General features: G+C 35.3%; 1 protein-coding gene across 1 annotated transcript in view; it reads right to left on the bottom strand.

The window, feature by feature from the left end:
• Positions 1-923: 923 nt before the first annotated feature.
• The window catches only part of CTTNBP2 (cortactin binding protein 2), an 88596-nt gene continuing 67698 nt past the window's right edge, over positions 924-21821 (bottom strand). Inside the window, exons 12-23 of the mRNA XM_075493390.1 lie at positions 21455-21534; positions 20260-20346; positions 20077-20176; positions 16580-16732; positions 16117-16304; positions 12449-12627; positions 8666-8871; positions 8254-8439; positions 6402-6462; positions 5485-5617; positions 3437-3538; positions 924-1804 (exon numbers count right to left, since the gene is read on the bottom strand). Of these exons, the coding sequence (XP_075349505.1) occupies positions 1559-1804; positions 3437-3538; positions 5485-5617; positions 6402-6462; positions 8254-8439; positions 8666-8871; positions 12449-12627; positions 16117-16304; positions 16580-16732; positions 20077-20176; positions 20260-20346; positions 21455-21534 (1721 nt within the window). The 3' untranslated portion in view covers positions 924-1558. The remainder of the gene's footprint in view (positions 1805-3436; positions 3539-5484; positions 5618-6401; positions 6463-8253; positions 8440-8665; positions 8872-12448; positions 12628-16116; positions 16305-16579; positions 16733-20076; positions 20177-20259; positions 20347-21454; positions 21535-21821) is intronic.

Below are 21821 nucleotides of genomic sequence, written 5' to 3'. Positions count from 1 at the left end.
GGGGGGAGAAATCAACCTCTAGAGAAATCATCTGTATGCAGTTATATGTTACTATCCCACAAGAAATTGAAGTTTTAATAAAACAGTGATTACCAAAAGACATGGTACTTTCTAAATATACTGTGCGGGAAATGATTACAGAAATAAGCTTCTAATATTCTATATCGATAGAGATAACACACACATACAAACTAAGAGACAGCAAGACAGACAATATGCAGTACAAAAACTTTATTGACATGAGTTTGGGATGACTGTTTTACATATAAAGACGAAGTGTTAGGAAACAGTTAGGTAATGCTTTCCTCTTCCAGGCTTTTCTTGAGAAAAATGCTATTTTGGAAATTATAGACGTGACCATGTTGCTATCCATAGCTCTCAAAACCATCTCCTGATAGCCCATCGGAAGGCATCTAAGTCTGATCTCAAGAAAACTTTGCACTTCCCTCTGCCTACCAGATGAGGTACCTAGACAGCGAGCATTTCCACATTATTACAGTTCACAAGTATAAAACTGTAGCTACCGTAAGGAGAGACTGGAGAAATAATCCCTTTGTAGAAACTCTCCCTTGTGGGAACATGATCTATCTCTGTAGTGGGGGGAAAAATGAAAAAGACTTAATTTTAACTCAAGTATCATTTCACAGCAATTACATCTTAAATCCACAATAGAAATTGATAATTACATAGTAACTCATGTTATCGCTACTACATTATCTCTGATAATACTGTAGTTAAGCTTGTGCTCAAATTCCTTTCAGTAAAACCTGTTTCTGTAAAACACTATTATTTCTCAGATACTTTTAAAACACTAATGAAGCATATAAAAAGTTTTACAGTATACAAGAAAAACTAAGTTAATAAATGATCACATTTTCTTCAATTCTATCAAAGAATAAGAGTCTGAGAAAAATAACCTTTATTGCATTTTAATTTCTCAATCTCTTTCCTTTTTTAAAAGATAAAAGTTATAACGGAAATTCATGACATTTTAGATGAAGAAAAGCTTGGGAGAAACAAAATCACAATTCAGCAGGCAGATGGGGAAATCAAAGTATTTAATATGGCTTGTAGCTGAAAGTAATTGATCTGCGTTTCCAATCATTTTAGTTATTGCCACATTCCATTAATTTTTCATTAAGTGAAGATAAAAACATGTCTTTAAAATGCATGTACAATAGCTTTAAGCCATCGCTGTACATATTGTGCAACTCATCTGAATGCAGTTTAACACGTGAACTTAATAGAATATATTTATATACAGTATATACACAAACAGAATCCTGTGGTAATACCCCTGAATATTATCATTTAAACGAGTAATTTTCATAATAAAAGAAGAAAAAGAAAAAAACATCTATGAAGGTGGCAAAACTGCCCGTTTCTGAAGTTTAAATCAATATAATTTCCAGCTGATTTACATAGAAATAAAACTGTGGTCCTGTACAAACTTTACATTACAGGGAAACAGTTTATTTTTAAAAAATATTTACATATTTGAGTACTTGGTTCTTTGCAAGAGATTATATGAACACAGAAAATTGTATGGTAGGCAGGATTATTTATTAGATTTTTCTATTTGTTCTTTTTTGTGCAAATTCCAAATCTCTCTTTTCGTGTTATTATCTGCCTCTATTTGCCTTGTATTACTGCTGCTGCTTTTTTTAGTATTCTGAGAAGGCTGGGTGACTTTACTTCTAGGAACAGGAAGAAAAGATTTAACTCTTGAAACACCCAACTCCGTCTTTGATTTACTGTTGCTGCTTTCCACAGTTCGACTGCTGCTGAGAGGACGCATTCCATCCTATGAATAAAAAAAAGCATTTTCTGTATAAATAATTACTGCAGTTTGACCTGAAAAAAACCCTACCAGCCCCATGGAACCTTTGTTATTTACAATCCTTTGCAGTTTGATATGACAGCTTCTTACTACTTGGTGAACAAACTATGGCTCTTTTTTGATTCTTTAACTGAAAGGAAATATCATCAACATCTTAGAAGAACAAAATAAGTCAATGGGGTTTTTGCATTGCCATTGAAAAAAACCTTAAATTTGATTCTCAGAGGTCTCAATTTCAAAAGTACCCAAATAAAAAAATACATGTTCGTTCTTTCATTACTGTGGAAAGATGACAGCCACAGCTAAAAGGGAAAAAAAATGGAAATTTAGGTAGTTATGAGGAGAAAATTCAGCTTTACAGGTTGAATAAAGATATTTACTTTTTAGTACCATCAGGGCCACAAATAATAACAAAATAACCACAACAGAAATAATACTTCAAGAATGGAAGTTGAAATGCTAGTTACATTTTAATCCATAATCTTATAGATTATTTTCTTATAAATTGGATTTTAGCATCTCAAATCATTTGTGCTAAGAAGCTACATTCTTAAAAACTGGATAATATTCACCCCCTCCAAATTTAAATACCTGAAGTGCCAAAGTAAGGTATATTGTCACTTTTTGTTCCTTTATAGTCTAGGAGAAAGAGTTAGTTAAGCCATTTTGTGATGGTCACTAATATATTACTCTCTTAGTAATGTATATCATCACTAAGAGAGATGCCTATCTTTCCACTGACAGGAAAAGAGAATTAGGACCTTAACTGTTAGCATCAGTTAAATCTAGATCACCCTCTGGGAAGCAATATTAAAAAGTTCATTTTCACCATCAGCTACTGGTCTTCATGTAAAGGTTGGTGGCATGAAAACACATTATTCATCACTACCTATTCCTTATTAATCCTTGATTCCATCAATTTGTTTGCATCCTGGATCCAAGATTTTGCATCTCTTATCAGCTTTCTCTCCCTTCACAAACTTGAAAGCATTTTTTTCTTTCAGCCAATTAAAAAAAAAATTGAGAACCACTGAGAACTACCACTGAGAACTACCACTGAGAACTTTGACGTCAGAGCAGCTCAATTCTACTTAGATAATAACGTTTAGGAAAATAGTGATTTGAAATCATATATATTTGGGTAATCACTAAAAAAAAAAAGGGGGTACAAAAATAAATCATGAGCCAGTAATTTACATCAAGAATTTAAAAAAGTTTTGCGCTTTTACAGACTTACTGAATAACATTAATTGGGGGGAAAATGAACCTGGGGCTTTTATTTCTCTCAAAATCTAATGCGAATAACTTATAATGTCAAAGTAATGTTAACAATACTTGGCCTAGGGAGATGGCTTTATGTAAACATGAAGACTGAAACAAATACATCCATTGTTTAATAAATCTTTAGTTTCCATTAAGACACATGGAAGAAACTTGGCATGGTATGTCTAGCAAGTTTCCCTAAGAATCACGACCGTTTATTCTTGTAATAAACAGGGCACTGGAACACTAATTCTTTGGATCCAGTCAGGAATTCAGATTTTGGAGAAACTCAAGACACCTTCCCTATCCTACTACAATACCCGTTTCACCTACCTTTTGTGCTGTTGTTTTACTTGGATTAGTACCACTTGTTGAAAATACAGGACTGTTCTGAGAGTTATTGAACATCAATAGCTCATCCTTAGAATCTGCAATCTAAAAAAGATAAGAAAATGGTGATTTTCTTTTCATTATTCACAGCAGAGATTATGTTTCAATTTGCCAAATTTTGGAGTCTTGATTTTATTTTCGTGTAGTTTCTGTGCAATGCAATGCATAAATATCTAAAGAACAATTAAAATATCTTTCCTTTACTCTTGAGTGCATTTGTAGGAGATGGGAGATAAAGAGAGAGATTTCACATCGACTATTATCAGAGGAAGATTAAACATACATTTCTAGAGCAATACTATCCAGCAGAGCTTAAGGGCAGTTTCCCATTAAATTTTATCCAGCCCCAGGAACATCACAGAAAGGAATGATCTTTTTCTCTTCCTCCTGCCATGTTTCTTCCCTACTATTTTCCATCTAACCTTGTGACTGTGCAATAGCAGATAGAGTCTGATCAGCCTTCAGTCCTCACTGAAAACTAGGTATTTTATCCTGGGGCAAGCTGATCTGATTCAACTCTGCAACTGCAAAAGTACTCAATCCCAACATAACAGAGGCAGCAGGAACATATTTGAGTGAAAGGGCAAATTAGATGGTAGAAGTACTTATTTTGATGGCAGCCTGAAATTACATCACACAAAGAAAACATGCAACAGCACCCTTACTTCTGTAAGGCTCTACTAGGCAGCTAGAGAACTAACAACAGAAATTCCAGCCATAGATGGTTCCACCCATTGTGAGGAAACTGAAAAAAAGACAGTGACATCTATCTCCTTCCTTATCTAACCCATATTTCCTTGAATTGTCGACAATGAGCAATTACATTTTACATGTTATTAAACACAATTTTAAGTTGGTTACCATTTCTTTAAGCACATCCCATTCTTTCAAGGATAGATATGGTAAATCCCTGCTAACTGACTAGTGATTAGCTTGCCAGCTTGATGCATGTGACTCATGCAAGTACTGTAAGTACTTTAAAAAAAAACAAAACAAAACACCATAATAAAGGGTTTAATTAAATAGGTTGAAAAATCTTCCCAAACACAGTATTTCTTTTTTTAATAAAAACTTGGTTGACTTCTAAGAATAAACAGAATACTTAATAAAGCAAAACTAATGGAACTGCTGTTCAGGGAGATCCTAGAGGACGTAATGCACAGCCTAAGTGGACAATAGCCTAAGACTGACTCTGTCTGTATTTCAAAAGATATGGATCAGCTACTCTGGGTGTGAACACAGCCTGCTGTCACAGCCATCTACTTCAGCTGTGCTAGGAGGAAAGAAGGAAAAGAATAAATAGCTACAGCTACGGGGAGAGCTGGATGCTTTTGATGTAGAATGAAAAATGAGAGAGATCCACGGCTCCACCCTCTGTTCCAACAGGCCTCCATAACCACCCCAAACCCATTCCAGCATAGAAGTTAGCCCCAAACCTACGAGCCTGGCAAGCCTCCCTTTCTGCCACTGTTAAAGAAAAAGAATTAGGCCAATCCATTATTTCTTGCTTGGGGCAGCAAAACTGAATTTTGCCTACACAGCAGAGGAGCTTTGAGCCAGTTTTGTGATGGCTAATGGGATTACATTAAACAAACCAAATGTGCAATGCATATTAGGAAAAACTTTCTATGTCTCTAAGACTACAAAACAATTTCCCAGTGGAAGCAATGATAGCATGAAAGATAACATGGGGAACAATAATGCAGACAAGGCTATTGTCTCTAGCATTTATGAACTTATAAATTTCAGCCTCCACTGCAAAAACCTCTACAAGAAAAAAATAGTGAAGGTGTAATTTAAAATAATGCATATTAAACCAGAACACTTACCCTCAAATGTATAATTTATTAGTTTACTTTGGCTTATTCCCAAATAATTTAATAATTTTCTTCAGTTCGAGCAGTGCTTGTAAATTAAAAATTTATTTTAAAACACGTAGCAAACAACTGCATATGGTAATGATGTAAATTATTTAAAAACCTTGTGTTTACCTTGCTTATATCAGGTTCAGATTTGCTGGAACACATACTTTGAAGTTCCTGCACAAGATCTACTTCATCATCTGAACCAAGGGACAGCCTTTGCTCCAGATTTAAGGTTCTCAGTTGATCCTTCTCTGAAGATCTGGTTAAATAAAAAACCGAAACCGAGAGAGCAATTAAAATTAAGCTATGATACAGAATTTAAAAGTAAATATTATACACCCTGGAAAATAGTAATTTATTTCCAAAGAAATTCCAAAGAACAAAGGATTCTTCTGCCCACTATCTCCAAAGATTCTCCTCTTTTTGAGATGGAGCAATAAATTTTATTCCACTCTCCTTTTTGGACTTAATTTCAAACACTTAAAAAAACCCTGACACACTGGAAACATAAGTATTCTGTGCTCTCTGTGCCTGTGAATATGGTAGAACCAAGGCTTCAGATTGAAGTATAGTCTCAAATGCAGTTCCCTCTGGCTAATTCGTACACTTTCTTACAGAAATACTGTATCATTTAGACTAAAGTGCATGTACTATGCCATTTTGAGTTGCCATTCAGTGAGCTAAAAGAGCCAGAGGAGTTTTTAAAATATAATGCCAGGCGAAAAAAGCATACAGTTGGCTTTTCATGGCAGAGTAAGTGTTACATAATATTCTTAAGTCATAGATTATTCTGTTACATAAAAAGACATGTAGTGCTGCAAGGTTTGAATTACAGAAGTGGATTCTAAAGTTATATTGAAGTACATAAATTTTATTTTCTCTCAGAAATGAAAATGAAAAAGGATTCCTTTCTTCAGATATAGAACCAAAACATTACCAAATACAAACTCTTCATCAAGTCATTATAATGTGCTGGTTTACAACACAATTATATCATCTTTATTGTTTGCTAAGTGTTACAAATACCAGAAATTAAAACTTACTTTGCGGTGAGAGAAGCTCTTTTCTTACAGTTTGGTTGCAACATAGTCTTAGATTTTATACCTGCACAAAAAAGAGATTGACTTCTTAGTGTATTATCATGTGCGTTGATTTCTTCATTCTAAAATCTGTGATAAACAGGGAAAATGTGTTCATATCAATAGAGTCTGTTACAGATCAGAATACATCCCTTGAAACTGCTCAGAGTAGCATTAGGGCCACATGGAACTGCTAAAATGGCAAATGAGGCATGAGTTGACCAAGCTTTTGTAGAAGACAGAACATGAGGTTTCTGTGCAAGGCACTTGAACCACCCTTACTAGGTCTCTCAAAGAGATATCACTTGTCAACAGGAAAAGATTTACGTTTGCTTCATTTAAGTAAAATCAAACAACTTACTCTTACTTGCAATCAGGAGCATTTGATTCTGATAGTCGGAAATGGAAGGCTACTAAAATTAAATTCACCATCCCATTTTTTACTTATAGTCACAGATATTAACTGGAGTCCAAGAACATTCTCAGGTACAAGATACAGTATCAACTATCCTACTTCGGGTTATGTTCATTTGATGTCTTAAATCCTGTTAGCAGGATTAGATAAACTCACAATTCAAACAGAGAACTAGCAAGCAAAATCAGGACATTAGAGTTACAGTTCAGCAAAAGCAGACTTCTTTCTGAACAAGAGCTTAAGAAATGAATAGCTCAATTTAACATTACAAAGTACCAAACATCAAGTATTTCAGTATTTTATATGTGAGGTAATTGAGGCTAGACTCTTACTGTTTCTAAAGTGTGTGTGGAGGAGCCTTTCTCTCTAAATCCCTTCCTAACTCTTCTCTTTGAAGGAGTTACCTTCATTTTATGCAAGGAAAAATAAGTAATTTGATTTTGTACTCTAGAAGTTTTCCTGTTTGATATTGTATTCAGTTGTGGTATTCCTAAGTTTTCCTTCTAGACAGATGTGTACTTTTAGAAGAATGATATGTTGCTTCTGCACATATCCAGACATTATCCTTGTGTAGTAAACTGCTTGTTAGATGGCTTATGATCTTGAGGTGAAAAGACATTTCAGAAGTGCCAGCTACTAATATAACTTTCACATTTATACACATGCATAGACCCAGCCATATAAAGCCTTCTTTATCAAGCAGCATATTGAAAATGATGTGGAAAATTCTTGAAAACTTTACAGTATCTGTGACTACACAGAATTTTTTATATTTATTTTTTGCAAAATAAAGTGAAAATCAAACAAAAATCTTCGATTTAAAACCCAAGATCTCCTCCTTCCACTACAGGGCTTCTAGATTATTCTACTCAATTTATCTAATAAGATTGAACAAGGGATGCATGATCTGAGGATGCATATATTCATTTATTTTTACTTGGATTCAGACAATAGAAATTTTTATAGTGAAGCTATAAAGTACATGTAAAAAAACCCCCAGATTAGGTATACTGTAAATTAGTGCAGAACTAAAAAGTACCAATCAAGTAATGAAGCTTTCTCTCATCTGGTATTGAGGAAGAGAATAATAGAGCATCATTCCATGCAATATGAGGTGGAACCACTGCTCAATCTTCCACCATCTGAGCCAAAGCCTACATCATTATCAGACAACAGGAAGGGCATTAGAACAAACAAACAAACAAATCAGTTAGGATACCTCACAGTCACAAAGAAATAATTTTTTGGGAAAAAAGTGAACAGTTTTTTACTGATAAACATAAACACGAGTGTCATTTAATTGATAATTTTTAATTCATGATATAGAAGAAAAGTTAGATTCATATTGACACAGCTTAAACCCCTACACCTTCTTTCAGAACTGAAAATAGAATGCTTTACCTTCAGTATTTGTCTCCTGCTTATTCCATGACTGGGAGGATAGATGGCCTGACTTTTTGCGAGGACTTGTGCTCACTTTTCTCCAAGAAGCATTCTCACCTCTTTTCTTACTACAATTTTTGTAGCTCGAAACCACAGATAAAGGAAAATTTCCTCCCTTAAAATCTGCTATATAATTGTCTAGCTCTGAAACAAAAGTAGAACAATGTTAAGAAGAATTGACTGTGGCAAATGGTTCTTCTTTGACTGCCTTGTACAACTACTTAGTTTAGTGGCTGTAAATGCTTTTAACTACACACCTCCCATCATAACTACAGTTATGTTTTGTGGAAATTTTAAAACAGGAATCAAACAGTTAAAAGCCCCACTTTGGCAATGTACAACTACTTGCTTTCAGACTGTTCACTGTTACCTGTTCTGGGTAGAGGACAGCCATGCAAAACAGCTTTATTTAGCAAGATACTGAGAGCAGCTTTAACAACAGCCTGTTGACCTTGGCTAGGATTTTTTTTGGCTATTGCTTGTCCTGGTACAGATGGTCTTTTCACAGAGGCTCTGGAGAGTATTGCTTCTTGAACTCTGGGAGCTATCACAGCATTCCACAACTTGGACATCCATCTGTTGGCACACAAACAATCCCTTAACTTCAGAGACAATTATCAAAACCCAAGATTTGATACTTTGGGTAACATCAGATTTTGCTTTTTCAGGAAGCACATATATTTTGGACTTCCTATCGTACCCCATGTCAGAGAGGAGCTGATTTTATTTAAAGTAGGGTTTATTTGTTTGTTTTATATTAAATTATTTGACCTAACTTTCTTCAGGTTGCTTTGGCAAGCTATTTACCATCTGATGCTTTTCCTCCTTCAGATAATGACTATAAAACATCCTTTTCATTTTAAGGCTAAAAGAAAGAATGTCCCAGAAAGATGTGTGTTCATGTATATACAAAAAAATCCCCTTTCACCTTTGCCAGTGCATGGAGAAGTTTCCATGCTTGCAGGTGTTCATTCATTGCCTATTTGCTGCCAGAGCGGGAAAAAGAAGGTATTCAGTTATGATTGCACCCTTTACAGTATTCTTCCATTTCCAAACTTGTCCAGCTTACAAGACCTTTCTATTCATACAGCTGCCTTGCTCTTACTCTGCTTTTGTTTATTTGATCTATGGTGAACTGCGTTTCCAGGATGCTGTGGATTTTCCAGATTGTCTGGTTTAGAGACTGGGTCTGATTACAAAAATTTGATTCAAAAGGGACATGGTTCTTCTGGGACTTCTGCTTTTCTAAGAGAGAAATATTACGTTGTTTTAGCAAAGAAGTGAAACATTTGTATTAGGAAATAAAAAAAATGCTATTTCTTACAGCTTATAGTTCTCAAGGGAGTTCCAGGCTTAGGGCTCAACTCACATCTATAACAGACACTGAGACAATCTTTTTTAGATCAAATCCAACTCTTTTTTTTTTTTCCTTATACCCTCTTACAGGAGGAAGATGGTAAGATTGAGAGTCAGAGGGTTTATATTAAAGGTGTATAAGAAATGATAGGCTATTATGCTGTGTTTCAGCTTTGCAGAAATCCATTCAGAAAAAGTGAAGGCTAAGATGTCTGTTTGACTTAAATGAACCATTTTGTTGGGTACGTTGATACACAGAAACCATCTTATTACCCAATACATTACAAAAACTTTTTTGGCTTTTTCTTTTTTTGTTGTTTTTTTAAAGTTAGAATGCATGAATCATTGATAGATGTATTTTTGGTTAGTTATGAAGCATAAGACTGAGTTTTTATGATATATAATAATTCTACAAGGTGCTGGCATAAGCTTCATAAAAGTTACATTACTTAGAAAAATAATTAGTACAATTATTAAAATAAGATGTAAAATGCATATTAGAGATGTTCCTTGAAGCTTCCTTAGCATAATGTTGTAGATACCATTCCATATAGATACAGTCTGCTTCTGCTAGCTGAGTTAAGCTACCAAAATAAACAATTGCTTTCATTTTAATAATAAAGAACTCTGTCTCTCCATTTCTGCCTATGTAAGCTTTTGACATTTTGCAATGCTGCTAGTATAAACCGTCAGAAATGAATGCTGCAAAGATAAAATTAATTGAGCCCATTCTAATCTAACAGTTAACAATTGATGGGCTGTACAGTGCTATCCTCTCTAAATAAAATTCCAGCCTGGTGTTTAAATTCAGTCTTATGTTTGCTCTCATCTTGATCAAGTCCCCAGTTCTTTGATATAGCTAATACTTAGGAAAGGTATAGCACCCCCCTGCCCCTGAAAAAGACCTCTAAAGTGAAACTCTTTCCTGTTGGAACATCATCTTTAATTCCCTAGATCAAAAACAAGAAAAAAATGTAGCTAAAATTTTCCTCATCTATTCACTTTACTCTCCAAAACATGTGAAGCTACATGAAACAGCACACAGCAGGAAACAATTTCCTGTCACGCCTTCTCTCTCCCTTCCCAGCTGCCTGCTTCTACCACTTGCCTGTGCTAACACTTAGCCCAGAACAAACCCAGTTTGTAGATAGCTGTCTGCTGTCTTAATGAATTGAACTGACTCAGTGAAGCTTTAACAAATGCAGAAAGTAGCAAAATAGCACAGTGGAGGAGGGGCAAGAGGCCAGGAGTGGTTAATTATATTGAAATAACAGCAACCAGTGAGCTGCTAATTAAACCTATTTATTGCTAGTTATATGACGACACTGTTAGCCATCATGCTGCTAAACTAAAAGCATCCAGTAAGTGCTAACTGGAGCTGTGCTTTTTAATTGTTTATTAGTGGACAAAAACTACATTAAAATGAGGAGTCAGATGGCATATCACTACTGTAAAAGACATTTTGGGGTTGTGCTCAAAATAAAGCATTGTGAATCCAGTCAAAGTTACACTTAGGAGAAATCCAAACTCAGAAATGCATAATTAAGGTATCTAAAGAATAGTTTTTCTGTCCTCTACTACTGCCACCGCAATAAATAAATGATTAAGACATTTCAGAGGACGTGCTTCAAGAGCAAGACAGGAGATAGATGCATGGTATACTTTATTCTTTTTTTATTTCATAGCACCCATAAAATTTCAAATCAGTGCTACATCCACATTTAGACTTCGATAATTACTCTGGATATTAGATAATTTGGCCTTTTAGGAAAAAAAAAAAAGGAAAATGAACAAGCAAAATGCATCAAGAACTGCAGACAGAATAAAAGATGAGAAAGCCAGTGCACATGCTAAGCAAAGGACACTGGAAGAAGGGTCAGCAGAAACTAGTACAAGAGAGAAAAGTCAGAGGGAACAGAAGTGGCAATTAAGGAGAATGCTATGAAGCAGTGTGAGAAAAGTAATGTTGCATCTCCAGAAACCAACATTATTATTTGAGTTCTGAATAAGTTTGAATCTTAATTAGGGGCTCATTACCTTTCTAATATAGCCAAGCAATATCTTAGTATGAAATGAATATATTTTAAAATTCTATAATTATTTCTTGTATCACTTGCTAGCAATTTGCAGAAAAGTTGGAATGTGAGCAGATGTTCATGCAACATACACTATGCAAGAACAGACACAATTTTCATCAGTCTTTTATTTTACTGGACATCTAACCATGTGTATAGCTAAAAAGTATATATCTGCCTTATTTACTGTGCTAATACATCTGTGAAATTTTATGTGTGTTTAAAAATGGTACCAGATATTAAAAAGAGTGAGAAATCATTCCACTTCTCTAGATTTCCCTTATATACAACTTTCCTCAAAAGGAAACTTTACCAACTTTTCAAGCTCAGAATTCTTGAACCTTATTTTGGTCTGTTCACTAATGAACAGCTTTCTTTACAGTGTTGTCTTGAAATGAAGAACAAAACGTTTAGAGGGTTGAGCAGTATTAGCCATTCCAGTACAAGTAATATTTTGCAACCTTTGTGTCAGAAAATAACTGAAAGATCACAAAAAAAGACTGACTTTCAACTAGCATTAGACACCCAGTTCCCACTTGTGTCTTTCAAAATTGCCCTTCTAGTAGTTAAATATCAAACAAAATTCTTAAAACTTTCAATAACTTCTGCTAAAATACTTTCAGGTTGCTGAGTCAGATTGGTTTTGGGAGAAACATAACCTACATTTGTAATAAGTATGTAGTTGGCACTGAACAGTGTCAAACAGGAAATAGAAATCTTACTTCACTGTTGCATGGCTATGGCCTGGCACCACAGGACATGAGAAGAAATGTTTTGGCCCCATAAGTGCTTCAGGCGCTCCTAGACGTGATAAGCAAGAGTTGAGCTGGTGCCAAACAGCAAGAATCCAGTCTATGATCTTGCATACAGGATCACATGGAGGAGGTACTTTGCCTCTGAACTGCAGAGAGAAAAGATGTTTGACACAACATAAGACCTCTGCTGCAAACACTTTCCTTGAAACTCCAGGAAGGCTTGTGGGTTTTTTTCCTGCTATATTGCTACTATGAAAATCAGGAACAGTCAAAAACTGGTCAAACTTTTTAATGGAGTATACTGAAGTCTTGTATTAAAACTTACTTCCCAACTACACTTTAAAAGATATCTCCTTATCAATAAATCGACATGTCTCTACTTTCTTGTGGGAAACTGAGACACAAATTTAGCAGCAGTGCTTTTTCTATGGTGTTTAAGATTAGGATTGCAAGAGGAGGTATGATATAAACAGGGCATATAAAAGAATATACAGTCACACTGAGCAGGAATGTCTGATCCAGGCGTGGTCTCAGTGGATTTCTATATTGATTTTATACTTAGTAGCAATGAAGGAAAGATGCCTTCCTCTAAGGCTTAAATTTTTTAGCATGCCTTGTTAAAGGCAAATTACGTGGTGCCAGAAAAATCTTCTGTTTCATCTGACTCCAAATTACAGCCTTTATCATCCTAATCCTAGGATTACCTCTGGAACAGTTTGAATTAAAGGAAGCATTAAAAGATGCCATAGGGATAGTATTTGTCAGCACTGAAGCCAGAGCTTCTTGACAGAGTCTACAGGTGAACAATTTAATGTAAAAGTAGAAAAACATTTAAACTGTTCCCGTATATCCTAATAGCCCAAAATAAGGGAAAAAGAGCTTTTCATCTGAAACCAAGACTATTAAGGTACAAGCAAGGATCTCAGAAATAGTCTATTGTTCAAACAATAAATGTGCTTTTACTTTTTTTTAGATTTTTATAACAGATTAATCTTTCTTCTATTTTTAACATTGGAATCCCCTGTTTTAAAATCCACACCAACTGGCATTTGAGCTTGGAGTTTGCATATGGCACATGTATCTATTAAAAAAAAAAAAAGTAATAGCACACGGGGCATTTTTATTGATTTTTTAATTAGGGAAGATAGAGGAACACACATGGCTTTTTTCTCCAAATAGCCACCATCTGCATATATGCTTCAGAGAAAATAAACTCAATGAGATTACTACCCAAATTCTGTTCAACTTCAGTCAGAGGTAGGAACCTATTACATTGTTAAACTCTAACCTATAAGACTAAGGATTGCTTTTAAGCCTAGACAAAATAGCCTGAAAATGACATCTGTTACATGATGCTGCTAGTTCTAATAGCCAAAGCAGTTCGGCAGAGTAAGTTTGATCCAGCCTTTGTCTGTGAACAAGTGAGAATACCACTGCTTCTGCAATTGTCTGCATTGCTGTATTTCTTGGCCTTATGCTCAACTGAAGACAGTCCTCTTTGATCTTGAGTGATCTACGATCAAAGTGTTTCTGTCCTTTTACAAAGGGGCTTAGATCACTCTTAAGATTACTCACTCACTTAGATTCTCCAGTGTAGGCTTGAGAATACAATCTTTCTCCTCAAGAGAATGGAGGAGAATTCTGCTACATACTTTTATTGCACTGTCCTCTGGCCTATACCTCATTCTGGCACTATAGTGTATCGGCAAGATGCCAGTTTCAACCAACCCACCTACTTGCCTACAGACAATTGCTACCCTCCCCATCCTTTGCAAGGATTCTGGAAACCATTCATACCCTCAGCCAGACAGCCACTCATAATGGTTCCAGCTTACTATGTCTGTAGGGACGCAAAGATTTAAAGCACATGGGGATAAAAAGTAAATAATGTTTCATGCAGAAAAAACTACTTACAAATAACTATGCACCTGAAAAAAGTATTCTAAGAAAAGTAATCTATTAAGAGTTTCATTGATACACTTCACATGATTCTTTTTTTGTATTCTGTATTCCTGTTCTTGCTATTAAAGAATACCTAGGAATGTTTCTAAATTTTCTCCTTATCATAAATGCAATCTTCAGTTACCACACATTTCCTCTTTAGGATCTCCTTGAATCAGTAAGCTTTTATAGATGAGAACTGTGGCACAGGGTACAGGAGATGGCATCCCCAAGAATAACCAAGATACATACAGCTGAACACTCAGAACCGACAGTAGGTCTGTTGTCCCAGACCTTTACTACTGACAGTTTTTTCTATTCCTAGAACAATCTCCCTTTTTAAGCCTGTCCAAAACTCTGCTGCCAAGATAATTTTCCTTTGCAGCTGTTTTGATTAAACTCCCCCTCCCAGTGTTTACCACTGACTGACTGTCTGCAATAGCTGCTATCACACTGGAATGGTTTTCTTCCAAATAACTTTCAAAATTTCACAATTCTGCTTTTGCCCACATCTTTCTTTTCATTTTCCATCCTCCAATTATTTATTCATGTTAAAACAGACTTCCCATCTTTATTTTCTTTTGGACTTTTGTTCCAGCTTCAGCAGGCCTATTGGCTCAAAACGACTTCCCTAATGATGTATTTTCACACCTCCTTCTTCTTTGATTTGAAAATCATGAAAACTCTTTTTGCTGCTTAAAACTTAAACAATACACACAGGACATATAACTATCTTATTTTAGATATATGTATTGGGTCTGGCTGAGATGGAGTTAATTTTCCCCATAGCAGTCCTCATAGTGCTGTGCTTTGTATCTGTAGCTAGAAGGGTGTTGATAACACACCACTGTTTTGGCTACTGCTGAGCAGTGCTGGCACAGCATCGAGGCTGTCTCTCCAACATTCCTTCCTCACCAGTAGGCTGGGGGTGGGCAAGATCTTGGGAGGGGACATAGCCAGGACAGCTGACCCACACTGACCAAAGGGATCTTCCAGACCATATGATGTCTGCTCAGCAATAAAAGCTAAGAGAAAGGAGGAGGTGGGGGGCATTCGTTATTCAAACGTTTGTCTTCCAGAGCAACCGCTATGCATACTGAAGCCCTACTTCCCGGGAAGTGGCTGGACATTGCCTGCTGATAGGAAGTAGAGAATAAATCTTTTGTTTTCCTTTGCTTCCGCATGCGGCCTTTGCTTTTGCTTTATTAAACTGCCTTTATCTTGACCCGTGAGTTTTCTCCCATCTTATTTTCTCACCCCCCATCCTGTTGAGGAGGGGAGTGACAGAGCAGCTGGGTGGACACCTGGCGTCCAGCCAAGGTCAACCCTCACAATATATAGAATAAATTCCTTGAGAAACAGATTTTACATTTGCTAAACAGATTCTTACTATCATGCTCACACAGAAGATGAACAAAATTACTGAAAGATATTTTCATACAGTGGATAAGCAAGTATCCACTGTATCATTATTTGCAGCCAACCTGTGTGTTTATGCTAATCAGCCATGGCCACACACCTTCCTATATGAGGCCAAGCACACCATTTACAGATACACAGCCTGTAGCTTCCCAGAAATGAATGCTTTTTTCCTGAAACAACTCAGGTATCTGCTCAGCTTTTGACATTACCATCGTACATATTTCACAGACCTGGTGATGAACAAAATTGCTGAAGCCGATTCAAGTTCTTACCTTGTTTATAACTTTTCTTCTTAAAAACCTTTGAAGTAAGCCACGCATTGGTTCCCCATCCCACCTAAGTTGAACCCAACGGAAATGCTGCTGAACCAGCAGGTCAGAGCCGTGAAGGTGACACTTTGCAATTGTCCCCAGTAAAAAGCAGTTCTCATGAAAGTAAAAGGCACCAGAAACTCCATTTGCTAAAAATGAACCATAAAAAATTTTACTGAAATACTCAAAGCTTTGATATGATTTCATATAAAAGCAAGAAGCAGTGACATAATTAGAAAGAAGAAAACCAAAACACCTAAATTAGCCTTAAAACATGCTGTATTTGGTTACGAACAACTTTTTGCAATAATATATAAAAACTGAACAAATTACAATTTTCTCCTCTACGTTCCCTGTTTGTCATGTATTATAATACAACTGTACTGTAGTAAAAACATTTCTCCATTCCACATTCTTTAAATACCTCTTTGAATAGTGCAAGGATTTTCCGAACTCCGATTCTCAAGAGGTGCCAGAAAATCTCCTAGTAATTCAGATAAAGAAGCTCTCTCCAGGTTTTCTAAAATCACAATGGTTGTCTTGCTTACAGGAGGCTGTTTAACTGGGACCAGACAAGCTGAAATATAAAAATCCCATTAATGTCTATTTATGAAAATTGACTTTTATTTATGTATACAGCTTTTACTGCTATTAATGCAACAAAGGATTTTTTTTTTTTTTGCTGTTTAACTTGTTGACAGAAGCACACAGACTGTATAATATGTTCAAAACTGGAAGCATAAAATCAGACAATGGAAAGAATATCATACTGTACAATACGAAAAAAAATGAAAGCTATTATTAAAATAAATTCCTGAAATGGCTGAAATAATGGGATCTTCATAGATAGGAAGGATTTCAGCACACTGAAAATAAATACAACAGAAAAGATAGCAAAGATCTCTGGAAACATTTCTTTCACTTGCTCTAATACATCTTAAACTTTTAGCATGTACTCTTTATACCATGTAGTGATAAAAGGATTCAGAATATTCCATGTTTGTAAGAAACTTAATCATTCTGTGAGTTTGCCTATTTGTTTGCTACTGTTCTCTCTTAAAAACTTTCTTCAATATCTTTAAGAATCACCCAAATAATCAGAGCTAGTTTGAGGCACAAACAGTAGCACCTGAACCTAATAGGTATTAAAATTATATATATCTATCTCTCCTTTTTTCACATTTCAGATATTTTCCTTTATTTTTCCCGATTTTAACATCTTATTGCCTAAAAAAGATACAGCCTTTGCAAGTGTTCCTGTAACACTAAATCCCAGATGAATGCTTCTGTAACACAAATATTAAACAAAACACTTGTCTTGAGTATATTGTGCCTTGCATTGTTTCAGAACTTTTTGAAGGTGGTACTAAAGATGGTCATTAAGGAAAATGATGAGTAATAGGGCAAAACTTAGAGCAACTGGCTGTAGCTGATGCTTGCTATTTATTTGCAGTTTCCTGAATATTACTGCCCTGTTTTACCAAGAGGATATAGCTGGATAGCAGGGAGGATAGGTACCTCCTCTGTGTCTGATGGAACCATTTAGAGAGAGGAAGAGAGTGTTCTCCTAGGAGGGGAGATGCAGCAGAACAACGGGGCAAGAAGCAGGCAAAAAAATGAGAGACTCAACCAGCAGCACAATGCTGAAATGCAAGCACAGACTATTAAGTGTGTTGCTGACACAGAGTAAAGCATCCAAAAGAAGAAGCTTTGCTAAGAGACAGTGGCTAGTAAACAAACCAGACTATGAATGATTTTCTCGCCTGCAGGCCAAACAACAATGCCTAGCTGACTTCTGACTAAATGGTTTCTTCTCTCCCAGCAATGTGGTGGCACTCAAAATGAGATGTGGGAATAATCACTGGCACAAGCTATCCTACAAACTGTGACCAGGATTTCCTGGGAGAAAAAACTGACATAGACTGAAGTTACACCAGGAAGTATGATAACAAACAGAATGGAGCACTGCACACCATTGTATGAGCCCATGGGATGGCTCTGCTTTTATTCATGAGTGGAGGGGACTGTGCAGAGTTTGTTGCAACTAAGAAAGCCAGTGAAGGATACCGGATGAAAGCATACTTGAAGGATAGGCCCACACTGCAAACGCACAGCAGGTAGAAGGCAGCATTCAGTCTCACTCACTGAATTGCAGTTTTTCTATTAAAAAGCTAGCAATTCTAGTTTGTTGAATAAAATATTTGCTTATGACATTCAAATTCCTCTTGGTGTTTCTGGTCTGCCCATACTGAGAAGGAAAAAGGTAGGGGGCTGATCCTCTCAAAGGTATGGCTGTCTCAAAGTTTCATCACAGTAGCACATGAGAATGCATCCAGAGGAGCTGCATTGGTACAACTGAAATAGGTACAATTTCAAATGGCTAAAGCCCAGCCTCTTTCACTACAGAAAATGAAATGTGAAAATCACAGCTCCTGAAACACAAGGTTATTCCAAGCATTAATGACATTTATCACATTTATTTTTAATGTGAATGACCATATTGAATGAGAGGTAAAGTTAAGATCCTAGAGCTGTAGAAGAGGCCGTAATAATAAAAGAGAAAAGCCCAACATCTTGGATGAAAATGAGGTCTTGCTACCAAGGTTAGATCCAAACTACATTGCTAGTTTTTGTCAACAAAAAAACCCCAAACCTAAACATTCATAAAACAGAAATGGAAAAAAAATAAAGCAAGCTGCAAAGGGGTGAAAGCAGCTACATATCTGAGAACTGCTTGCAAACAGCAAAACTGTATTTGAGCCAAAATTAATTTGAACAGTACCAAAGAAAAGGAAGCATCATATCACCCTTCAGGCTCTTATATTATTACTGTATGTGTAATATAATATATAATATTATATATTATTGCTATATTATTTTTTATATTTTATATTAATATTATATACTATATTATTACTGTATGGTTAATATTATGGTGAAATAAAAGAAATCAGAGTTTGCATGCATGAGTATGGGCAAAACACAGCACAACCTGCCCATGAAAAAGCCCTCCACAGAAAATATTGCTTTTTCCTTCACTTTTAGCACTATTTAATTCCTTTTTTTTTTACATTCTCCTTCCTACTTCTGACTGACCCATGTGCCCCCATTCTTCTGTTTCCATACTTAATTTGCCAATTTTAACTGTCATTCATCTTTGGCTACTTTGTCCTTTTTTCACTCTTACCAATTATTCATCGTGAATTTACACAGGTATAGCCTACCAACCACTCTGAGAATACTTCATTATGGAGCACCCAAGTAACAGGAATTTAATCTACATGTAGCTATTCACATCCATTAAGAGAAAACTGTTCATTTTAATAGAAATTAAACTTTGTCCTGTAGTAATGGGTCAGAATACACACACTAACATTTGCCTGCCCAGCTGACAAGATTTGGCTCAGGTCCACACATAAGTATCTAGTAAACAAACATATATCAAAAGCAAGTGGTCTGACTTTTTAAGAACTCTTTCACTGCTCCTTTTATTCCCAGAAAGGTAATTATAGCTTCCCTTCTCATATCTTTTTGTTAAAAAAAAAAAAAAAAAAAAAATTAGAACAGCTACAATAAGGCAACAATAGACCTTCATTTCTGATTCAGTAGATCTGAATCATACCAATGAAATTTTAAAGGCTCAAAAACAAAGGGAAAAAGGAATGAGACAGAAAAAAATATTAAGAACTATTGATTTTACTTAAATGGCATGAACTTTTGACAGAGCTCCCTATTGGGCTGTCACACTTAGTTCTACCTCAGTTTAGACTCTTATCGTTATTCCCCAAGCACCTGGAAAACTATGGGTTCTGTTAAAATATGCCACCCACTATGCAAAATGTTTTAATGTATTTCTTTACTTTGTACCATTAAAAATTGTCCTACAATTTACCAAGATCAGACCTGCTGAAATAACCTTACCACTACTGATGAACAGTTCTGCAAGCTGCTCCTTGGAGAAACCAGCATCCACTTCAACTTTAATGATTTCACATGTGCATCCTGCAGCCACTTGCTTTTGCTGTGTTGAAAATTTATAGATTTGGTGAAATAGTGCAAACTCTAATTTATGAACTAATTTACTTTATATGTTTGTGTTAATACCTTCATGCAGGCTGCTATCTGATATGCTATATAGTCTTGCAAACTTCCTTCTGGACCATGGAAAATGACATTACGGTATTGTTCAACCTACAGACAGACAATAAATTATTCTTGAAAGCTTATAGACTTGGATTTTTTTTTACCTAGATGAGATAATCAGTACCTAACAGACAACGTTATTTGTTTTGCACTACTAGAGTTGATAATCCTTACTATATTAGCTTCAAAATAGGCAATATTTGCATACAACATCTTGGAAAATTTATACCCTAATTTGTAAAACTACATGAAAAGGTATTTTCTCATTATAACAATCATTAAAACTTGAAAAATTCATGTAGGAAGGATGAGTTTAGGAGTCACAAATATTTTCCTTATTTTGAATTAAAATAGATAAACCAGAATGATGTTAAAATCATCAAAGGGTAGTTTAAGTCACTGCTAACTTAAGGGCTTCGAGTAAGGACTTTATTTCCAGTTGAAATGGGATCATGTTATCAATACGGTAGAATAAAAATGATTTAATGTGTCTTAACTGTAAAATTACTTTATCTCTAAAAAGTCAGTAAGGTAATACACTCACACCATTGTGCAATATTGTTGAATACAGCAGAAACCTGTGGCACATAACTGTTCTTCTAACAACATAAAATACTATCCAAGGTCACAGCAGAAATTAGGCAGATTTTAAACAAATTCTGATTTGATTAGCAATATTAAAACAAATGATCTATGAAAGTTAACTCATATTATCCAATTATCCTTACATTTTGAGGTATTAAATAAATTGTAAGAGTTACAGGAGATACATATATAAGCTAATAATAAAATTCAAGTCTCAAATAATTGCTTACATGAATGTTATTCTAATTTACTTTCCCCTCAAAAAGTAGAATGAAATGACTTTGGAAAGAAATAAGATATCACAGAGCTTTTAATATATTTTCTTAAGCAGTTCAATTAATTAGATGGCAGCTATTTAAAGAAGAAAGTTAATGCCCTCATATGACTAAACTTATTGGAGTAAGATTTAGAGGGAACTTTATTTTAAAGTAACAACTTTCATCCCATTTCATTTTTTAGAAGTCTTGACATTCTTTCACAGAGTAGAAGATCAATTTTTTTTAGTCAACACTATTACAGAAGTATTTTCACATATAAATAGCATGCAGAGAGAAGCTAGCTTAGTACTTACCAGGCGGAGGTAATTCTGGAGTGTCTGAAGATGGATCATAGATGCATAAGTCACACTATTTAGGCAGCCTTCTTGAGGTCCTTTAAAAAGAGATACACAAATAACTTTTCTGTATCTCTCCTGTTTGTAAGCATCTATGATGGATACATATGCTTTTCATGCAGTATTCTACAGCGATCTCCTAAAATCACAGGCTATGCAAATTAAAATGGTGAAGAAATGAAACACATTTATCTAGTAGCACAGATGCATGGGTATTCATGAAATAAGTAAAATGGATACTACTGTATAACTGAAAAAGGTAGTAGGGCTTTTATGTGCCAGCATATTTTCTAAATGTTGTAGACCCTTTCAAATCTAGTTAAAC

Source organism: Mycteria americana, chromosome 1, assembly GCF_035582795.1.
Source record: "Mycteria americana isolate JAX WOST 10 ecotype Jacksonville Zoo and Gardens chromosome 1, USCA_MyAme_1.0, whole genome shotgun sequence".
Lineage (NCBI taxonomy): Eukaryota > Metazoa > Chordata > Aves > Ciconiiformes > Ciconiidae > Mycteria > Mycteria americana.
This window is presented reverse-complemented; position numbering and strand designations above follow the sequence as displayed.